Raw genomic sequence first — 18,279 nt, forward strand, 5'->3', positions numbered from 1 at the left:
CAGCTGGTCTCCTGCTGCCCCCCCAGACGACGGCCCGGTCCAGAGCCTGGTCCTGGCTCCGGACCCAGGAGTCCCGGGGGGAAGGGGGCAGTGTGATGGTGTGTTCTCCAGGAGTCCGGCGGTGTTTCAGTTCCTTGTTGCTCAGGTCGCCGTGGTGATGGAGCCAGTGGTCCTTCTTCAGGACGGTCTGGGGTCCGGACCGTAACGACCCGTGTCCCATCTGTCCTCCAGGTCAACGCCAACGAGCTCACCAACGGCGTGATCAACGCCGCCTTCATGCTGCTGTTCAAAGACGCCATCCGGCTGTTTGCGGCCTACAATGAAGGGATCATCAACCTGCTGGGTGAGAGCCGCCCTGACGCCTGAGGCAGCAGAGCAGCCGCTGGACGGCGGACAGTGTCTCCACCTGTCCACTCGCCTGCTCTGATGAGTCTGGCTCTGGGTGGACACTCAGGTTCTAGACTGATCCTTGAAACAGTCAATGAAGGAGGCTGTTGTTGTTGTTCTTTTTCAAATACCAGAGAAATACTTTGACATGAAGAAGACGCAGTGCAAGGAAGGCCTGGACATCTACAAGAAGTTTCTGACGCGCATGACCCGGATCTCGGAGTTCCTGAAAGTTGCAGAGGTACGTCTGGGTTCCAGTCCGTCCCTCTTCTGTCCCTCTTCTGTCCCTCTTCTGTCCCTCAGCCGACTCATTCACTCTGTGCTCTGCTTCTGCAGCAAGTGGGAATCGACCGCGGGGACATTCCAGACCTGTCTCAGGTGAGCCTCCCAGTCGTCCCCAGCCTGCCGCTCTGACCCGGGGACAGGAAGTCCCTGTCATTAGAGCTCTGTGGTGGAACGGTTCTGGATCCGGACTCCAACCCATTTCACTTGCTAATTTAAATTTTCATGAGTACAACCCACCAGCCGTCCGCTGCTCCGGTCCGGCTGTCCGGCTGTGCGCCGGCTGTGAGGCGGCTGTCCGGCTGTGCGCCGGCTGTCCAGCTGTCCGGCTATGCAGCTGTCCAGCTGTCCGGCTGTGAGGCGGCTGTCCAGCTGTCCGGCTGTGCAGCTGTCCAGCTGTCCGGCTGTGCAGCTGTCCAGCTGTCCGGCTGTGCAGCTGTCTAGCTGTGCACCGGCTGTGCGCCGGCTGTGCGGCTGTCCGGCTGTGCGCCGGCTGTCCAGCTGTCCAGCTGTCCGGCTGTGCAGCTGTCCGGCTGTGCACCGGCTGTGCGCCGGCTGTGCGGCTGTCCGGCTGTGCGCCGGCTGTCCAGCTGTCCGGCTGTGCAGCTGTCCGGCTGTGCGCCGGCTGTGCGGCTGTCCGGCTGTGCGCCGGCTGTCCAGCTGTCCAGCTGTCCGGCTGTGCACCGGCTGTGCGCCGGCTGTGCGGCTGTCCGGCTGTGAGGCGGCTGTCCGACTGTGCGCCGGCTGTCCAGCTGTCCGGCTGTGCACCGGCTGTGCGCCGGCTGTGCGGCTGTCCGGCTGTGCACCGGCTGTGCGGCGGCTGTGAGGCGGCTGTCCAGCTGTCCGGCTGTGCGCCGGCTGTCCAGCTGTCCGGTTGTGCGCCGGCTGTCCAGCTGTGCAGCTGTCCAGCTGTCCGGCTGTGCGGCGGCTGTCCAGCTGTCCGGCTGTGCGCAGCTGTCCAGCTGTGCGCCGGCTGTCCAGCTGTCCGGCTGTGCGCCGGCTGTGCGGCTGTCCGGCTGTGCGCCGGCTGTCCAGCTGTCCAGCTGTCCAGCTGTGCAGCTGTCCAGCTGTCCGGCTGTGCGGCGGCTGTCCAGCTGTCCGGCTGTGCGCAGCTGTCCAGCTGTGCGCCGGCTGTCCAGCTGTCCGGCTGTGCGCCGGCTGTGCGGCTGTGCGCCGGCTGTCCGGCTGTGCGCCGGCTGTCCGGCTGTGCGCCGGCTGCCGGGGCTGTCGGGCTGGCTGTGGGATGTCCGTCCCTCCTGCCAGTGCTGTGGTTCTCCTGCCTCCTGCAGCAGTAGATCCACCCATGCCGACCGGTGTTTGACCCCCCCACCCCCGGCGGCCCTCCACAGCCGGGCCGGTGTCCAGCCACGTGCGGTTCAGACAGCAGGTTGAAGGTTTGAGCGCCGTGCAGGTCCTGCAGCAGGAGGGTTGGCCTCGGGGTCTGCTGCTGGACCTGCTGCTCCTCGCTCTCCCTCAGAATCAGTCCTCACATCCTGACTCCTCCCTCCTGTACTCTCTCTATTTCCCTTCCTCTGCCTCCATTCTCAGTTCACAGTCTGCGTAAGTAACTGAACCTTTTCTGGCTCTTGCTGTGTGGCGGTCGCTCTGTCTGTGAACTCTGGCAGTGTGGTGGCATGCGTCGGCGCGGCCCGGTTCTGCCCGGTCCTCACGGTTCTGCTGTGGTTCCCTGCAGGCCCCCAGCAGCCTGCTGGACGCCCTGGAGCAGCACCTGGCCTCTCTGGAGGGGAAGAAGGTCAAAGATTCCACGGCGGCCAGCCGGTACGTCTGCCTCCCCCTTCACCTCCTGAATACCGGTCCCGGACAGAGGAATCGAACCAGAGTCCGGCTGTGAAGGGCCTGTTCCTCTGTTTTCCTGCAGGGCCAGCACCCTCTCCAACGCCGTCTCGTCTCTGGCCAACACCGGCATGTCTTTTTCTAAAGTGGACGAGAGAGAGAAGCAGGCGGCTCTGGAAGAAGAACAGGCCCGTCTAAGAGCCCTGAAGGTACCGCTCTCCTTCATCATCAGGCCCGCAGACCAGGCCACTGGGGTTAAAGGTCAGCTCGTACTCCAGGAGATGGACCGGAACACTTCTGACTCCCAGTGTGACAGAGCTCTCTGCTCCGTCAGTCAGAACAAGCTTCTCCACCGGTGGCCTCGTCCGGGCTGGACTTTCTTCTGCTGCGTCTCCATGAGCTCTGCAGAACGGTCAGATTGTCCTTGTTCCGGATTCAGCTGGGTGGCAGACCGAGCTGGATCGAACCGTACTCCTCAGTTTGAAACGTCCCCAATGAAACGCGGCTTTTCTGCTGTCGGCCAAAGTCTGGAAGAGAACTTTGTTTTTCCACCTGTTGTAGTATAAGCGGGCCTTCAGGAGGTCTGCAGTGTCCGGTCGGCCATGTCCAGTACTCGGTGTCCGGTCAGCGGTATCTAGTAATTGGTGTCCGGTCGGTGGAGTCCAGTAATCGGTGTCCAGTCAGCGGTATTTAGTAATCGGTGTCCGGTCGGCGGTATCTACTAATCGGTGTCCGGTCGGCGGTGTCTACTAATCGGTGTCCGGTCGGCGGTGTCTACTAATCGGTGTCCGGTCGGCGGTGTCTAGTAATCAATGTCCGGTCGGCGGTATTTAGTAATCTGTGTCCGGTCGGCAGTATCTACTAATCGGTGTCCGGTCGGCGGTATCTGGTAATCGGTGTCCGGTCGGTGGTGTCCAGTGATCGGTGTGAGGTGGCAGTGCAGAATGGCGTTTCCACAGACGGGCTGTGATGTTTAGTCTATAGGAGTCGACGAACCCTGTGGTGTTCTGTCCTGTGCAGAGTTTGGCTGGTTCCACTCTGACCTCTGACCTCCGACCTGTTGTAGGAACAGCGTCTGAAGGAGCTGCAGAGGAACACTGCTGCCACCACCGACTCCTCCCCGGTGTCCACGACGGGGGGAACCGTCACCTCTGCGCCGGTCATCGACCTCTTCTCCACCCCGGGCTCCACCAACAGGTGAGACCACCAGCAGGACCCGAGGAGCCGGCTGAGGCGGGACGTCTCGGTTCTCCTGTAGATCAGAACTGTTGGGTACATACTTCAAATTATCACTACTGCCATAATGAAGTAAAGGGAGCAGCTGTATTGACGGCACATCAGGCCGCTGTGACACTTGTTCCTGACAACAACTGCACCAAGGTTATAAGATGCTCTGCTAAAGTGTAAACACACCCACCTGTTCCGGAGACACCAACACACACACACTAGTGTTCCAAACATCCCCGATAAGGATGTCAGCTCTTGGTTGGCAGCTGACATCAACACCAAACTGTACAACTGCAAACAAAGTCCAGCCTCTCTGTCGGGCCCCGCCCAGAAGAAGATGGAATCAAGCTCTGTCTCTGTCTCTTTCGGGGGAAAATCCTGCGTATCTTTCCCAGTAAGATCCAGCTGAGCATTACATCTGGCTGTACTTAAATAAATGGTAATAATCTGAAGTCAGTCGTTTTGACATTCTTTATGCCAAGCATAGGATCACAGAACCAGGTGGAGTCGGCTGGATGGAAGTCCTGGGCTCCAACAGAATAAATCCCTGTCTGGTGTTCAGTTGGGCTTGTTTTGTGTGATGTGCCACGCATGGTTTTTAATGTGCTGCTGTGGTTTACTCTGATTTACAGAATGGTAGCAGTCGCTGCATTTTTGTTCAAACATTTTCGTTTTTCCTTTGAAACATTTGGTCAGAAAAAACAGTCTAAACACCTGAAATCTTTATTGGGCATTACATTTAATTCTGGATAAACCATCCAATGTCTTCTCCTTCGACAGCAGAATTGTATGTAAATTATGTAAATTAGCCCCTAGCTTCTAGCTCGTGATGACGCAATATTCCAAGATGGCGGCCTGCAGCCCGCTGGGTTTGTTCGGAGACGGTGTCTTTAACGGCAGCGTTGGAAGAAGTGGACATGATGCAGGGAAGCATTTTCAAAGCTGCAGCATCAAAGTTAAAGGAGAAAGACGGAGAGGAAAACCCCGGCGCCCCCGTCCAATCAGAACGCCTCACAGCCCCCAGTGTTAGAGCATTTAACTCTTCCTGTTCCCATGGAAACACCAAGCTGATCAATCCCCCCCCCTCCCTCCAGCTCCTCGAAGGCAGCCGCTGACCTGCTGGACCTGCAACCGTCCTTCCAGCCTCTGTCCAGCTCCACCACCTGGGGAGGTGAGCCTGCTCCACCCACAGGCAGCCGCTCTGCTGTCCTCCATGTCCTCTCACTGTCTCCATCCTCCATGTCCTCTCGCTGTCTCCACCCTCCATGTCCTCTGGTTCTCCTGTCCTCCATGTCCTCTGGTTCTTCTGTCCTCCATGTCCTCTGGTTGTCTCCATCCTCCTCCCTGGACCTGGTCCCGAGGTCACCTGGCCTGCTGTCATATTCCCTTCATCCTCTGCTCCTCCTTCCTGTCTGCACTTCGTCCTTCTGTGGGACAAACTCTGTGTCCAGCCCGGCCCTGCGCTGGTCTCTGTGTCCAGCCCGGCCCTGCGCTGGTCTCTGTGTCCAGCCCGGCCCTGCGCTGGTCTCTGTGTGTGTGGACGTGACAGCAGTGTCTCTTGTGTCCTCCTCAGGGTTCTCGGCCTCCCCGACGCTGCAGCAGCAGAACGCTTCAGGCCTCAATGTGGACTTTGACTCTGTATTTGGGAACAACAGCAACGCCAACAGCCTGGACGCCGCCGGTAAGTGTTGACATTTCCCAGAGAACTGTGCTGCAGGCCCTGATCCCTGGCCCCTAGCCCCTAGCCCCTAGCCCCTAGCCCCTAGCCCCTAGCTCCTAGCCCCTAGCTCCTAGCCCCTAGCCCCTAGCCCCTAGCTCCTAGCTCCTAGCCCATAGCCCCTAGCTCCTAGCCCCTAGCTCCTAGCCCCTAGCTCCTAGCCCCTAGCTCCTAGCCCCTAGCCCCTAGCCCCTAGCCCCTAGCTCCTAGCTCCTAGCTCCTAGCTCCTAGCTCCTAGCCCCTAGCCCCTAGCCCCTAGCTCCTAGCCCCTAGCTCCTAGCCCCTAGCTCCTAGCTCCTAGCCCCTAGCTCCTAGCTCCTAGCTCCTAGCTCCTAGCCCCTAGCTCCTAGCCCCTAGCTCCTAGCTCCTAGCTCCTAGCCCCTAGCCCCTAGCTCCTAGCCCATAGCCCCTAGCTCCTAGCCCATAGCCCCTAGCTCCTAGCCCCTAGCTCCTAGCTCCTAGCCCCTAGCTCCTAGCCCCTAGCTCCTAGCTCCTAGCTCCTAGCTCCTAGCCCCTAGCCCCTAGCTCCTAGCTCCTAGCCCCTAGCCCCTAGCTCCTAGCTCCTAGCTCCTAGCCCCTAGCCCCTAGCTCCTAGCTCCTAGCCCCTAGCCCCTAGCTCCTAGCCCCTAGCTCCTAGCCCATAGCCCCTAGCTCCTAGCCCATAGCCCCTAGCCCCTAGCTCCTAGCCCCTAGCTCCTAGCCCCTAGCTCCTAGCCCCTAGCTCCTAGCTCCTAGCCCCTAGCTCCTAGCTCCTAGCTCTGTTACCTTCTCTTCAGAGACACGTCCACCACAGCTGTCTGGAAGCAGAGTCTGCTGTTGTTAGATACTTGGACTGCTTGAAGACGTCTCAGAAGAACTCTTCACGACAGTGACGTTTATTCACATTTTAAATTCTTTTAGCTGCTTTTATTCCCGACACTTTGAGCTGCCATTAGCAGCTGTGACTTGTCTATTGAGTGTTGGAGTCCAGAGCCCAGTCAAATAGTTGGTGAAATGACTTGAAGAGGTTCATTCACAGCAGAGATTCTGAGAAAGTGTTAAGCTGAAACAGTTCTGAGGAGCTGGACCATGGAGGACCGTGGAGGACTGTTATAGCTACTCTGTGTATTTAAACTTTAGAAAGAGAATTGTGAAGTGTAGTGAGGAGTTGGAGGTCAGATGGAGATCAGTGTTTCCTTGCTGGTTGCTGATGGTCTGCCGGTTTTAGCTTCTGTCCTGCTGCTCTGGTGTCTCCACTGTGAGACGTCCAGACACGAGTCGGCCACAGAGCAGGATCCCAGGTCCAGACGGTGTGGCGGGCCTGCAGGGGTCCCACAGTCACTCGGACTCCTCACTGAAGCACTCACTGCTGTGTCTCATTCGCTCATCCATCTGCTGCTCTGTGCATTTGGAGCATGCGGACGGTCGTGGTGCTGTGGTGTGTCTGTGGTGTCAGGAGCAGCTGTCATTACATCACTTTCATGTATTCATTGTGTGTTGATGTGTTGCTGCTTCAAAACACTGGAGTCTCCTGGTGAACCTGCCTGGTGGTTCCTGACCCCACCTCTGCTCATTTGAGCCTGAGGTCCAGATTGACCTGTGACCTGTTGAAGCATGTGGAGCCTTGTAGAGTCACTATAGAGCAGCTGTAGAGCCACTATAGAGCAGCTGTAGAGTCACTATAGAGGAGATGTAGAGTCACTATAGAGCAGCTGTAGAGTCACTATAGAGGAGATGTAGAGTCACTATAGAGCAGCTGTAGAGTCACTATAGAGGAGCTGTAGAGTCACTATAGAGCAGCTGTAGAGTCACTATAGAGCAGCTGTAGAGTCACTATAGAGCAGCTGTAGAGTCACTATAGAGCAGCTGTAGAGTCACTATAGAGCAGCTGTAGAGTCACTATAGAGGAGATGTAGAGCCGCTATAGAGCAGCTGTAGAGTCACTATAGAGGAGCTGTAGAGTCACTATAGAGCAGCTGTAGAGTCACTATAGAGGAGCTGTAGAGTCACTATAGAGCAGCTGTAGAGTCACTATAGAGGAGCTGTAGAGTCACTATAGAGCAGCTGTAGAGTCACTATAGAGCAGCTGTAGAGTCACTATAGAGCAGCTGTAGAGTCACTATAGAGCAGCTGTAGAGTCACTATAGAGGGGATGTAGATTCACAGTAAAGTGGGGTGTTTGAGTCCTCTCTGTCCCACTGTCTGTCCTTCACTGTCTGTCCACCCTGGTTTTCTGTTCACTGCTCTTGATCTCACGGCTTTGTTTTTTTTTTTGTTTTTTTTCCTCCTCTCTCTGGCTCTGGGTCACACTCTTGGCTTTTTGCATGGCATTTGCATGACTGGGTGAGTTGACAGCACACACACACACACACACACACACACACACACACACACACACACACACACACTGTGTCAGTTTGGAGTGCTGCTTCATCCACGCTCACCTCGTCTCTGTATGCCTGCCCTCCTCTCTGTCTTTGTGGTGCTTCACTCCTGTCTCGTCCTCTGTGTCCCTCTGTCCCGTGTCCTTCTGGTCCTCTGTCTCCCTGTCCCATGTCCTTGTGGTTAAGACGTTCTAGGTGGGGTCCTCACACCGAAAGTGGCGTCTTCTCCCAGCCTGGGCCTGACCCCCAGCAGCCAGCAGCCCGGCAAGCTGGTGTCCCACGACCTGGACTCGTCCCTGGCCAACCTCGTGGGCAGTAAGTCTCCCTTCAGCTGCTGGGCTGATGTCCCCCTGTCTCCCTGTCTCCCTGTCTCCCTGTCTCCCTGTCTCCCTGTCCCCCTGTCTCCCTGTCTCCCTGTCCCCTGTCTCCCTGTCCCCCTGTCCCCCTGTCCCCTGTCCCCCTGTCCCCCTGTCCCCCTGTCCCCTGTCCCCCTGTCTCCCTGTCCCCCTGTCTCCCTGTCTCCCTGTCCCCCTGTCCCCCTGTCCCCCTGTCCCCCTGTCCCCCTGTCCCCCTGTCTCCCTGTCTCCCTGTCCCCCTGTCTCCCTGTCTCCCTGTCCCCCTGTCCCCCTGTCTCTCTCTCATGTTGTCTTGTCCTCTGCAGACCTGGGGATCGGGAACGGAGTGCCAAAGAAGTAGGTAGTCCCCGGTGCGGTGGTGACGGTGAGCGGAGCGCCCGGTGGTATTGACCTGTGCCTGACCCCTGACCCCTGACCCCTGCAGTGACCTCCACTGGAGCCAGCCCGGCGAGAGGAAGCTGACCGGAGGAAACAACTGGCAGCCTCGGACCGCCCCGTCCACCTGGAGCCCCGCCGCCATGGTGAGAGCCCGGGGACCCTGCTGGGGACGGGGGGACGGGGCGTCCCGGCACTGCTGGGTCATGTCCACATGTCTGTCCTGTCCTGCTGCATTTAACTTAGGACAGAGGTCAGAGGTCAGGAGGTCAAGGTTTCCTCAGGGTTCGGTTGTTTGTTAGCAGTCCTCAGAGTTACGGAGGTTATTTGGGGGTTTGGAAGACTGATCCAGAACCTTCAGAGCTGCGCGTCCCGGGACCAGTCCAGAGACACCGGGTCTGGGATGGAAGCCCAGCATCACAGGACAGGCCTGTGTCCCCGCCAGACGCCTTGACTCGTTAATGTCCTCCCCGGGGGCGGGGGGACAGATCTGGGCTTGTTGTCTCTGCAGGGCTTCAGAGGAGGAGAAAGACTGTCTGTCATGTGGTCACTGCTGCCAGCTTCCACTGTCCTCTGTCCTCTGTCCTCTGTCCTCTGTCCTCTGCTGCCTCCTGTTCTTCAGCCTGGCAGCGTTAGGGGACTGGGGGGAAACAGAGACAGAGGACTTGGGAGGGGGGGGGCAGAGATCCAGGAGGACGTTGCTCAGAGCTCACTCTGGACCCGTCCTCACTGGAGACGGCAGGACGGAGGCTGCTCACTCTCAGGGACAGGAGTGTCTCTTGGTGCTGGACGTGTCCTGATTCTGTCTCTCCTCAGGCTCCGTCTGCCGTGGCCTTCCCCGCAACCACCCCCACAGGCATGGTGGCATATGGCATGGTGAGACACACACACACACACACACACACACACACACACACACACACACACACACACACTCCTGAGGGAGTCCTGTTCAGGCTGTATAGAGTGTGTGCTGCAGCGACTGGCCTCCATTGGAGCGCTGTGATTGGCTCAGAGCTGATTGGCTCAGAGCTGTGATTGGCTCAGAGCTGTGATTGGCTCAGAGCTGTGATTGGCTCAGAGCTGTGATTGGCTCAGAGCTGTGATTGGTTCAGAGCTGTGATTGGTTCAGAGCTGATTGGCTCAGAGCTGTGATTGGCTCAGAGCTGTGATTGGCTCAGAGCTGTGATTGGCTCAGAGCTGTGATTGGTCCTCTGTTGCAGCCTCCTCACATGGTGCTGACCCAGCCCTCCATGATGCTCGGCCAGCCCGGGATCCAGCCGCCCAACCCCTTCGGACCCGGTCCAGGAGCCCCGGTGAGGACCAGCAGCCCAGCTCCTGGAGCTGTCTGTCCTGTCTGTCCTCTCTGTCCTCTCTGTCCTCTCTCCATCCTCTCTGTCCTCTGTCTGTCCGTCCTGTCTGTCCTCTGTCCGTCCTTCATGACGGAGGTCCCCGTCCTGAGGGGGACAGTGTCCTCGTATGCAGACGACTACAGAGTGTGACTCTGTGGTTCAGAGGACTGAAGAAGAGACAGACTGTTCTGGCAGAACCTTCTCCACCGTCCCGGTCCTCCCTGTGAGCCTGAAGGAGACAGCAGAGCTCAGGATGTCCCCAAGGAGGACCTGAGAGGAACCTGCAGGCCAGTCCTCAGGAGGACTGTTCCAGAAGGTTCTGATCCACTGAGCCCCGTTCTCCTGACAGGAAGCAGAACCACCAAGGATGAGGACCAGACCTGCGGTCCTGAAGGAGTCCGGTCCTCACAAGAGAACTAAACCTGTCCATCATCCGTGTGTCCATCATCCAATCATCCTCCCCCGTCCCCTGCAGGGTCCTGGTCTTCCGTGGTCCTCCCAGAAGACGGGAACTGACCCTGGTCCTCTTGTTTTGCAGATGCAGTTCATGTGAGGTGGAGGAGGAGGGGGGGTTCCCGTCTCCCAGCTGGACCGATGGAGCTCCTCTGGACTCTGTCTGGACCCTCTGGGGGTCTCAGGAGACCAGCTGGAGCGGCTCTGGACCCTCTGCAGGTCTCAGGAGACCGGCTCAGACGGACACTCTGCGTCGTCCAGGGAGGAGAAGAAGCTTCCTGTCCTCCGAGGAACACAAATCTGTGTGTGTGTGTGTGTGTGTGTGTGTGTGTGTGTGTGTGTGTGTGTGTGTGTGTGTGTGTGTGTGTGTGTGTGTGTGTGTGTGTGTGTGTGTGTGTGTGTGTGTGTGTGGGGGCTGTAGTCACCATCACACACCGTCTCTTCTATCAGTGATCAAACATCTTCACATTATCAGAACATGCAGACTGCTTTTGTACCTCTCTCTCTCTCTCCCTCTCTCTCTCTCTGTCTCTCTGTCTCTCTCTCTCTCTCTCGTCTGCAGTAGACATTCCGGTCATGTTGTTGGTATTTATTAAGGTTTGTCCTCCAGAGGAAGCCGGGCTCCGGGGTTCTGGGTTCTGGGTTCTGGGCTCCGGGGTTCTGGGGTTCTGTGCTCCGGGGTTCTGGGTTCTGATGGAGGGCGGACTGTGGGTGGAGTGATTGAGATGCTTTGTAAAGAGGTTAATATAAAGGGTGGGGTTGGGTGGAGGTGTGCTGTGGTTCCAGGGCTCCGGCTCGCCGTTCCGCCGCCGCCTTTCATGCTGCGATCATGTTTCGGCCGGCGGCCCCGGGCCCCCCGGTGTCCGTTACCACAGGGGGGGCGGGACAATAGAGCGCTGTGGATCGGCGCTCTGTGTATACAGGGGTCCTGCGGCGGCGGCGGTGGCGGCGGCGAGCCGCCCTGAAAGATGAGCTGAACATGAAAGAGGCCTTCAGTCCAGAACGCTGCTCATTTACTGCAGATTCTATTTTTGTTTGATTGTTTTTTCTTTTTTTTTTCAATAAAGTGCAAGCTTCCCCAACCCTGTGTCTGCTGTTGATTCAGAGAGCAGCCAGTTCAGAGCTCAGCAGGACATGGGAGACCGGGGGGGGAGACCAGGGCGATGGGAGGACCTCCCTGGAGAACATCACCGTTAGCATTAGGCGGCGCTCCCGGAGCGGCGTGTGGTTGGTGGAGGAGCAGACCGTAGTGCCAGGGCAGACAGGGTTTTCTAATAACAGGTATCCTCTTGGTCCGCCGCCGGACTCGGAGCTCTCAGGAGAGTCCTGCTGGAGGCAGAGCAGCAGGGAGGCCGCCCTCCTCCTCTTGCATGTTAATGTGCTCAGACTGAGCCGCTGTGCTCGGAGGAAGTCGCTCCACACAGACGCTCCTTGTTGCCGCAGGAAGCAGTTTTCAGATGAAGCTTCCTGAGCCGATGGGCTGCATTCAGCAGCTGCTGCACCTGCTGAGCTGCTCTCCACCTCCACAACCCATCCCCTGTTCATCCTCTCTCCACCTCCACAACCCATCCCCTGTTCATCCTCTCTCCACCTCCACAACCCATCCCCTGTTCATCCTCTCTCCACCTCCACAACCCATCCCCTGTTCATCCTCTCTCCACCTCCACAACCCATCCCCTGTTCATCCTCTCTCCACCTCTACAACCCATCCTCTGTTCACTGGACGGCTCATCCTCTGCTCCGTCAGCTGCTCCAGCAGCCCAGACAGCACTGCAGGGCAAACACCAAGAAACACAGCTAGCCTTAACCCTCAACTAACCTTAACTAGCCTTAACCCTCAACTAACCTTAACTAGCCTTAACCCTCAACTAACCTTAACTAGCCTTAACCTTTAGCTAACCTTAACCCTCAACTAGCCTTAACCTTTAGCTAACCTTAACCATTAACTTACCTTAACCCTCAGCTAACCTTAACCCTCAACTAGCCTTAACCCTTAACTAGCCTTAAAGCTCCCATATTGTGCTACTGTAAATCCTCTTATAGTAGCCGGGGCTTTTATTCGTCTCAACTGGAGCTGCACCAGGCTTTTAATGGAAGGAGGCATGTATCAGAGAGACGCTTTTTATTTTAAAATTTTCAGTAAAAGCAGAAAGATCTTTGGTGTCAGTTTCATGCTTGTTTTCAGTAATGAGCTCAGTACATTTTACTGGGTTCAAACAGTACTAAAACAGTAATAAACAATAGTGCAGTTTAGAGCTGGGGGATATATCGAATTAAATCGAATAATTCGATTTTATTTTTTCAATCGACGTGATAAAAGTGAAATCTCAACATGGAGTTTAATGTTTTCTGTCCCTCCGCCATTTTTACCGGACGCGTGTAATGCACACAGTCGCCACACCAGGAGGACTGGCGCTGTAGCACAGACTACTGTCAGTACAGCGCTGCAGCGCTTCACAGAGAAAAAGAAAAGAAAAAAACAAGCTTATATTGGGAGGCAGCTTTTATGAGCTTTCTTCAAAGATGCACCGATCGTTAAAGGAGACGGTTTTTAATGGAATACAGGTCATTATTAGAAGATTTACAGTATTTTTCAGTCACGTCATATAGGTCACAGAAGCCCAAAAACATAGTATATAAGTTTGTTCGCCCGAAATTGATCTTCTGTTCAGAGTTTGAGGGTCTAAAAAGTGGCTCTGAGGAGCCCTCCTCAGAACAGCCTGTTTTTCACAGCCGACTTTCCGGGATGCACTTGAACGCATCTGGCCACGTCCACTCTCTTACACTGGGGGGGCACAATCAGAGGCACGTGCCCTCGACTGTTTCGGTCCGTGTACCTTACGGCCATTCGTTTTCCGGATTGATATGGGTAAACGAAAAACGGAAAACCATTCGATTTCCGATTTCCGTTTGGATTAAGGTAAACAAAAAACGGAAAACGAGCCGTCTCCCGTTTTTCGTTTGGAAATCGAAAATCAAAAAACTGACTGCACAGGTGTGCAGAGATTTCACCTGCAGTCATGCCGCTGACATTCATGTCCACTATTAAGTGGGTATAATCGTAGACATTTCCAAAGAAAATGCGCGTTTTTTTAATAGTTCGGTGTCGAGAGTGGAGGACCAAAAGCAAAGAGGATGCAGCAGCAGCAGCAGCAGCAGAAGAAGAAGAAGAAGAGAAAGCTCGACTTCCGGTTTTCCAGCAGCGCAAACTTGAGAAATGGTTGAATTAAATAACGGCCGTATTTTATTTCCCGACTTTCGTTTGATAAACACATAATAAGCAATCAGATAAATGCTCGTTTTCCGTTTTTTGATTTTCGATTTCCAAACGAAAAACGGGAGACGGCTCGTTTTCCGTTTTTTGTTTACCTTATTCCAAACGGAAATCGGAAATCGAATGGTTTTCCGTTTTTCGTTTACCCATATCAATCCGGAAAACGAATGGCCGTAAGGTACACGGACCCTGTTTCAGCTTAAGTTTCTGTTTCATTTTCAAAAATGTTGTGTAGCGAGACAAGGAGGAAACAGACAGTTTTCAAATTTGAACGTCTTAATGAGGCGACGGCAGCACATACAGCTATAACCACCTGTCCGGGGCCCCCAAAGGCTGGATCCTCTTCCGGGGGGGAGTGGTGTTCCTCTTGATGACGTAGACCAGTGTTCGTCAAAGTGTGTGGCGTGCCCCCCTGGGGAGGCGTGTACGCATCCCAGGGGTGGCGCGAGTCACCGGGGGAAAGGAGGGGGGAAGTTATGGGGGGACGCACTGGACGCGGAAGCGCGGCGCACGGAGTTTCTGATGGCCTCCCATGTTAACCTATCTGACTGCCCGCACACAACGCGCAGGGGCGCGCCGTATGGAATGAAATCCCTACCAAAATTCAAGAGCATTTTAAATTGATTTGAGAGCAGCATTTATTGATTTCATTTTCGGATTTCATGATATTGTCTCTCAGAACTCTGCTCTCGCGCTCAAATTTGCTCTGCGTGCTCAAACTGTGTCCTCGCGCTCGGTTACGACGCTGCTCGCGCAGACTTCCTGCGCTCACACTCAAACTCCTCCTCTTGCTCTCACGGAACTTGTGCTCACGGATCTCTGCTCTGCTCTCGGATTTTTCGTGTATCAACGCTGTCAGCCAATAGAAAGCCGGCTCGCTCTGACCAATCAGATGATCCCTGTTTGTATACGGGTGCGTTCGGTGTTTCTGAGGAGCGTCGCATACGGGCGGACACTCTTTCAACGGGTTTTATTCACTTCCTCCCTCCGGGGCTGTAATAAATGTGATTTCTTTAAATTTTTTTACCACTGTTGGAATAAAATATCATGCAATACGTACAACAGCGTCCAAGCTTCTCATTACAATGGCTATATTGTATAATAATAGCCGCATCGAACACTGCTCTGTGAGGTGTGCTGGTGGAGAAAACAATGTCACCATCCTGAAGGGACGAGGAGCCTTTTGTCAGTTTGATTTTCTGTTAAATTGACATAATCACATTAATCAATCAACAGACTAAAGACAGAGGTGGACTAGACTTGCCTAACTTCAGTAATTACTTCATAGCCAGCAAGCTGCATTATATCTCCAAATGGCTTAAACCGAACAATCTAGATGAGCCATGGCTGGATGTAGAGCAGCATTATGTGAGGATCTAGTTATCTCTGACCTGCCATTCATCAGTCCCACCATCAAATCCCATCGCTGTTTTAAAAGTGTCAACATCAGTTCCTCTTTAATGGCTTGGTGGGACTTTCTAAAGCTAACCAAATCTTCTCTGATCCCGTGTAAACTCACACCCATCTGGAACAACCCGGACATCCTGCAAAACAAAAAGATGATAAACTTCACTCAGTGGAGAAATAAAGGAATCAGCCAGATTGAACACATCATTGAAAATGGCAACTTTCTATCATTCAATACTCTCACCTCACAATATGGAATCAGCAGCACAGCATTTTTAGAATATCATCAACTTAAATCTATCATAGGTAAAAAGTATACCTTTAATCAATTGCAGGGACAGCTACCTCTCGGGGTCGAAGAATTCTTAAACCTCAGTTCCCCAAAGTTTCTATCAAAGATATATAAAATATTATCAAAGGTAGAAGATGAAATCTTCCTTCCGACCTTAAAATGGGAGGCTGACTTATCTAACAACTTTGACCAAAATGCGTGGTCACAAATATGTTTAAATACTTTCAAAATGACAAAGAATTCAAATATACAACTAATACAATTCAAAATTCTGCATAGAATTCATTACACAGGACGAAGGATGTTCCAGATGGGTCTATCACAATCTGATATCTGTTCACATTGCAATGATAACATGACTGACAGCTCCCTCCATGCCTTGTGGTCCTGCTCACCAGTGCAGAGGTTCTGGCTTCAGGTGTGTGAAGACCTGTCAACATGGTTCACTGCAGCATCCCTGCAACTCCCACACTGTGCCTTTTAGGTGATTTGGGTGAAACTAACATGTCGATAAACTCTGTCTACATGGTTCTCACCATCTTGTGCATCGCAAAGAAAACTATCCTTGTAAACTGGAAATCCATAAGTAATCTGAGTAACAGGCAGTTTAAGAGTCTTTTATTAGATCATATCAGCTTGGAGACGATGTCTGTCTGTTCAGAGGATCAATCAGCTGAATCTGGTTCCCTCTGGTCCCCTGTGATCAGCTCCATCACTTCATGTAAGGGGAAGATGAGGGCCTCTCCACTTTGAGGGTCGGTTGTTGGTGGGGGGGGCCTCTCCTCTTTGAAGGTCAGTTGTTGGTGGGGGGGGCTGATGGCTGCAGGTGGTTGGCACTGTCTTGGGGTCGGGATCTGGGCTGCTTCGCTGGGGGCTGTCTTCGTGTTTGGTTTGGATTGGGGGTGGGGGGGGCCGCCGGTTGTTGGGGCTGTCTGGCGGCGTTGGGGCGGGGGCCCCGGGGGGCCGGGGTCGGCGGGTGCCGGTTCATGTCCGGGCGGCCGGGGTGTCCTGGGGCGGGTGTGGCTGGGGGCCCTGGGCCCTGGTGCCTGGGGGCTCTCTCCTTCCGTGAGGGTGAGGGGGTCGACCTGGCTGGGGGGGCCGGTCGGCTCGGGCGTGCTGCCGCGGCCTGGGTCGGTGCACGCCCTGGGGTCTGGTTGCTGCCCCGGAATCCAGGGCATCGGGGTGGGGGGTGGTGGTGGTGGGGGACAGGGGGGTGGGGTGGATGGGTGGGGGGTGGCGGGGGAGGTGGGTGGGTGGTGGGGGATGGGGCGGGGTGGATGAGGGGGTAGATAGGGGGGTGGTGGGCTGTGGGGGTTAGGGGGTTGAGGAAGGTGCGTGTACGTGTATGTGTATATGTGTGTGGGTGTGTATGTGTGAGTATGTATATGTGTTTTTGTATGTGTGGGTATTTATGTAGGTGTATGTGAGTGTGTGGGTGTGTATCTGGATATGTATGTGTATGTGTGTGACTATGTATGTGTAAGTGTGTATGTGTGTGTGGGTATGTATCTGTGAGCGGGGTATGTATGTGTGTGAGGGTGTGTATCTGTAAGTATGTATGTATGTCTGTACGTGTGTGTATATGTGTGGGCGATTGGAGCTATGTATGAGAGAGTGCGGTGTCCTGTGGGGGGGGGCCCCGGTGGACCTGGGGGCGGTGGGCCCTGGGTCTGGGTCCTTCTGCTGCCCCCTGTCTGTCCTCACCTTCACTCCTCCTGATGCATGATGGGTGTGTGCTTCTTGGGTCAGTGGCTCTCTGGCCATGGTCGCTGTCCGCCCTGGTCCTGGAGGGGGGGGGGTGGCGCTCCTGGCCCTGTCCTTCATCGGGGGGCTCCTGGGTGACGGGGGTGCTGCGGCACCCCCGGACCCCCCTCTACCCCCGCTCTCATGCACACACATGTAGGGCTTTGGGAGGCGGGCTTTTCAAGTTGGGTGTGGTGGAGGGTGGAGGGTGGAGGGGGGTTGGAGGGGGCCATCTAAGTGGCCCCAATCACTGCACCCTTCAGTGGCTCGCCTCTCAGTCTTAATTGCACTTAGTCATCTAACACGACCAAATACATACAAACACACACGTCGGGGGGTCTTGGTGCGCTGTGTCGGGGGGGGGGGGGGGCTGTTCAGGTAGATGAGACTGCTCGTTTGGCCTCACTCGCGGCACGGTGTGGTTACTGACCCTCAAATTTTAATCGCAAACAACATATACTCCATCAACACTCACGAGACGGAGGGGGGGGAGGGAGGGCAATGGGGTCTTCTGCGCCCCCGTTTCCGGATTCCTTCTGGTGGGGGGTGGGGCGGGGGGGGGCCGTTGTTTTCCCCACAGGCCGGGGGTTTGGAGCGGCTGTGGTTTGGGGGGCTGCTGGCTCTGGGGGGTGCATACCTGTCTGCGGCGGTGGGGTGGGGGCGGCAGTTGTGGGTGGCGGGGGGTCCTGGATGTGGGGTTCGGTGTTCCCTTGCCTTCCGGGGGTGTCTCCCACAGGATATGACAGTTGGATGACGCGGGAATGTGAGTGTGTTTGGGGTAGGATGGACTGTGTGTGTGTGTGTGTGTGTGTGTGTGTGTGTGTGTGTGTGTGTGTGTGTGTGTGTGTGTGTGTGTGTGTGTGCGTGCTTGTTAGCGTGTGCGTGAGAGTGTGTTGGAATGTGAGTGTGTGTGTGTGCGTTTGGTTTAGGGATGAGTGGTTGTGTGTGTGCGTGTGTGTGTGTCAGTATGAGTGTTGGGTATGAGTGTTGGGTTGGGGCGGGGGGGAGTGAGGCGGGAGAGGACAGGGGGTGGGAGGGGTGGGCCGGGTGGTGGACGGGGGGGTGGGTTACGGGTGGGGGTCGTGGGGTGGGGTGGTGGGGTGGGGGGGGGGGGGGTGATGCCCTGGATCTCGGGGGGCGTGGCCGGAGCGCTGGGGGGGGTACTGGCCTGGGGTGGGGTAGCCGCCCGTGTGGGCTGGTTCTCCCGGGTGGGTCATGGCCCTCCGCCTGGGTGGGGGGTCGGCTCTTGGGCTCTTG

General features: G+C 55.6%; 1 protein-coding gene across 3 annotated transcripts in view; it reads left to right on the top strand.

Moving 5' to 3' along the window:
- LOC115395854 (phosphatidylinositol-binding clathrin assembly protein-like) overlaps positions 1-11,347 on the top strand; it is a 16,938-nt gene extending 5,591 nt beyond the window's left edge. Inside the window, exons 6-19 of one of the 3 annotated variants that reach the window (XM_030101509.1) lie at positions 232-343; positions 522-628; positions 724-765; positions 2,363-2,448; positions 2,549-2,672; positions 3,530-3,660; positions 4,785-4,861; positions 5,264-5,371; positions 7,957-8,085; positions 8,432-8,462; positions 8,551-8,647; positions 9,318-9,377; positions 9,725-9,817; positions 10,392-11,347. In XM_030101509.1, coding sequence (XP_029957369.1) covers positions 232-343; positions 522-628; positions 724-765; positions 2,363-2,448; positions 2,549-2,672; positions 3,530-3,660; positions 4,785-4,861; positions 5,264-5,371; positions 7,957-8,085; positions 8,432-8,462; positions 8,551-8,647; positions 9,318-9,377; positions 9,725-9,817; positions 10,392-10,406 — 1,212 coding nt within the window. In that variant the 3' untranslated portion in view covers positions 10,407-11,347. The remainder of the gene's footprint in view (positions 1-231; positions 344-521; positions 629-723; positions 766-2,362; positions 2,449-2,548; positions 2,673-3,529; positions 3,661-4,784; positions 4,862-5,263; positions 5,372-7,956; positions 8,086-8,431; positions 8,463-8,550; positions 8,648-9,317; positions 9,378-9,724; positions 9,818-10,391) is intronic. The other 2 variants (XM_030101510.1, XM_030101511.1) reach the window with 2 other exon arrangements.
- The last annotated feature ends 6,932 nt before the right edge of the window (positions 11,348-18,279 follow it).

This window comes from Salarias fasciatus, chromosome 10 (assembly GCF_902148845.1).
Source record: "Salarias fasciatus chromosome 10, fSalaFa1.1, whole genome shotgun sequence".
Classification (NCBI taxonomy): Eukaryota; Metazoa; Chordata; class Actinopteri; order Blenniiformes; family Blenniidae; genus Salarias; species Salarias fasciatus.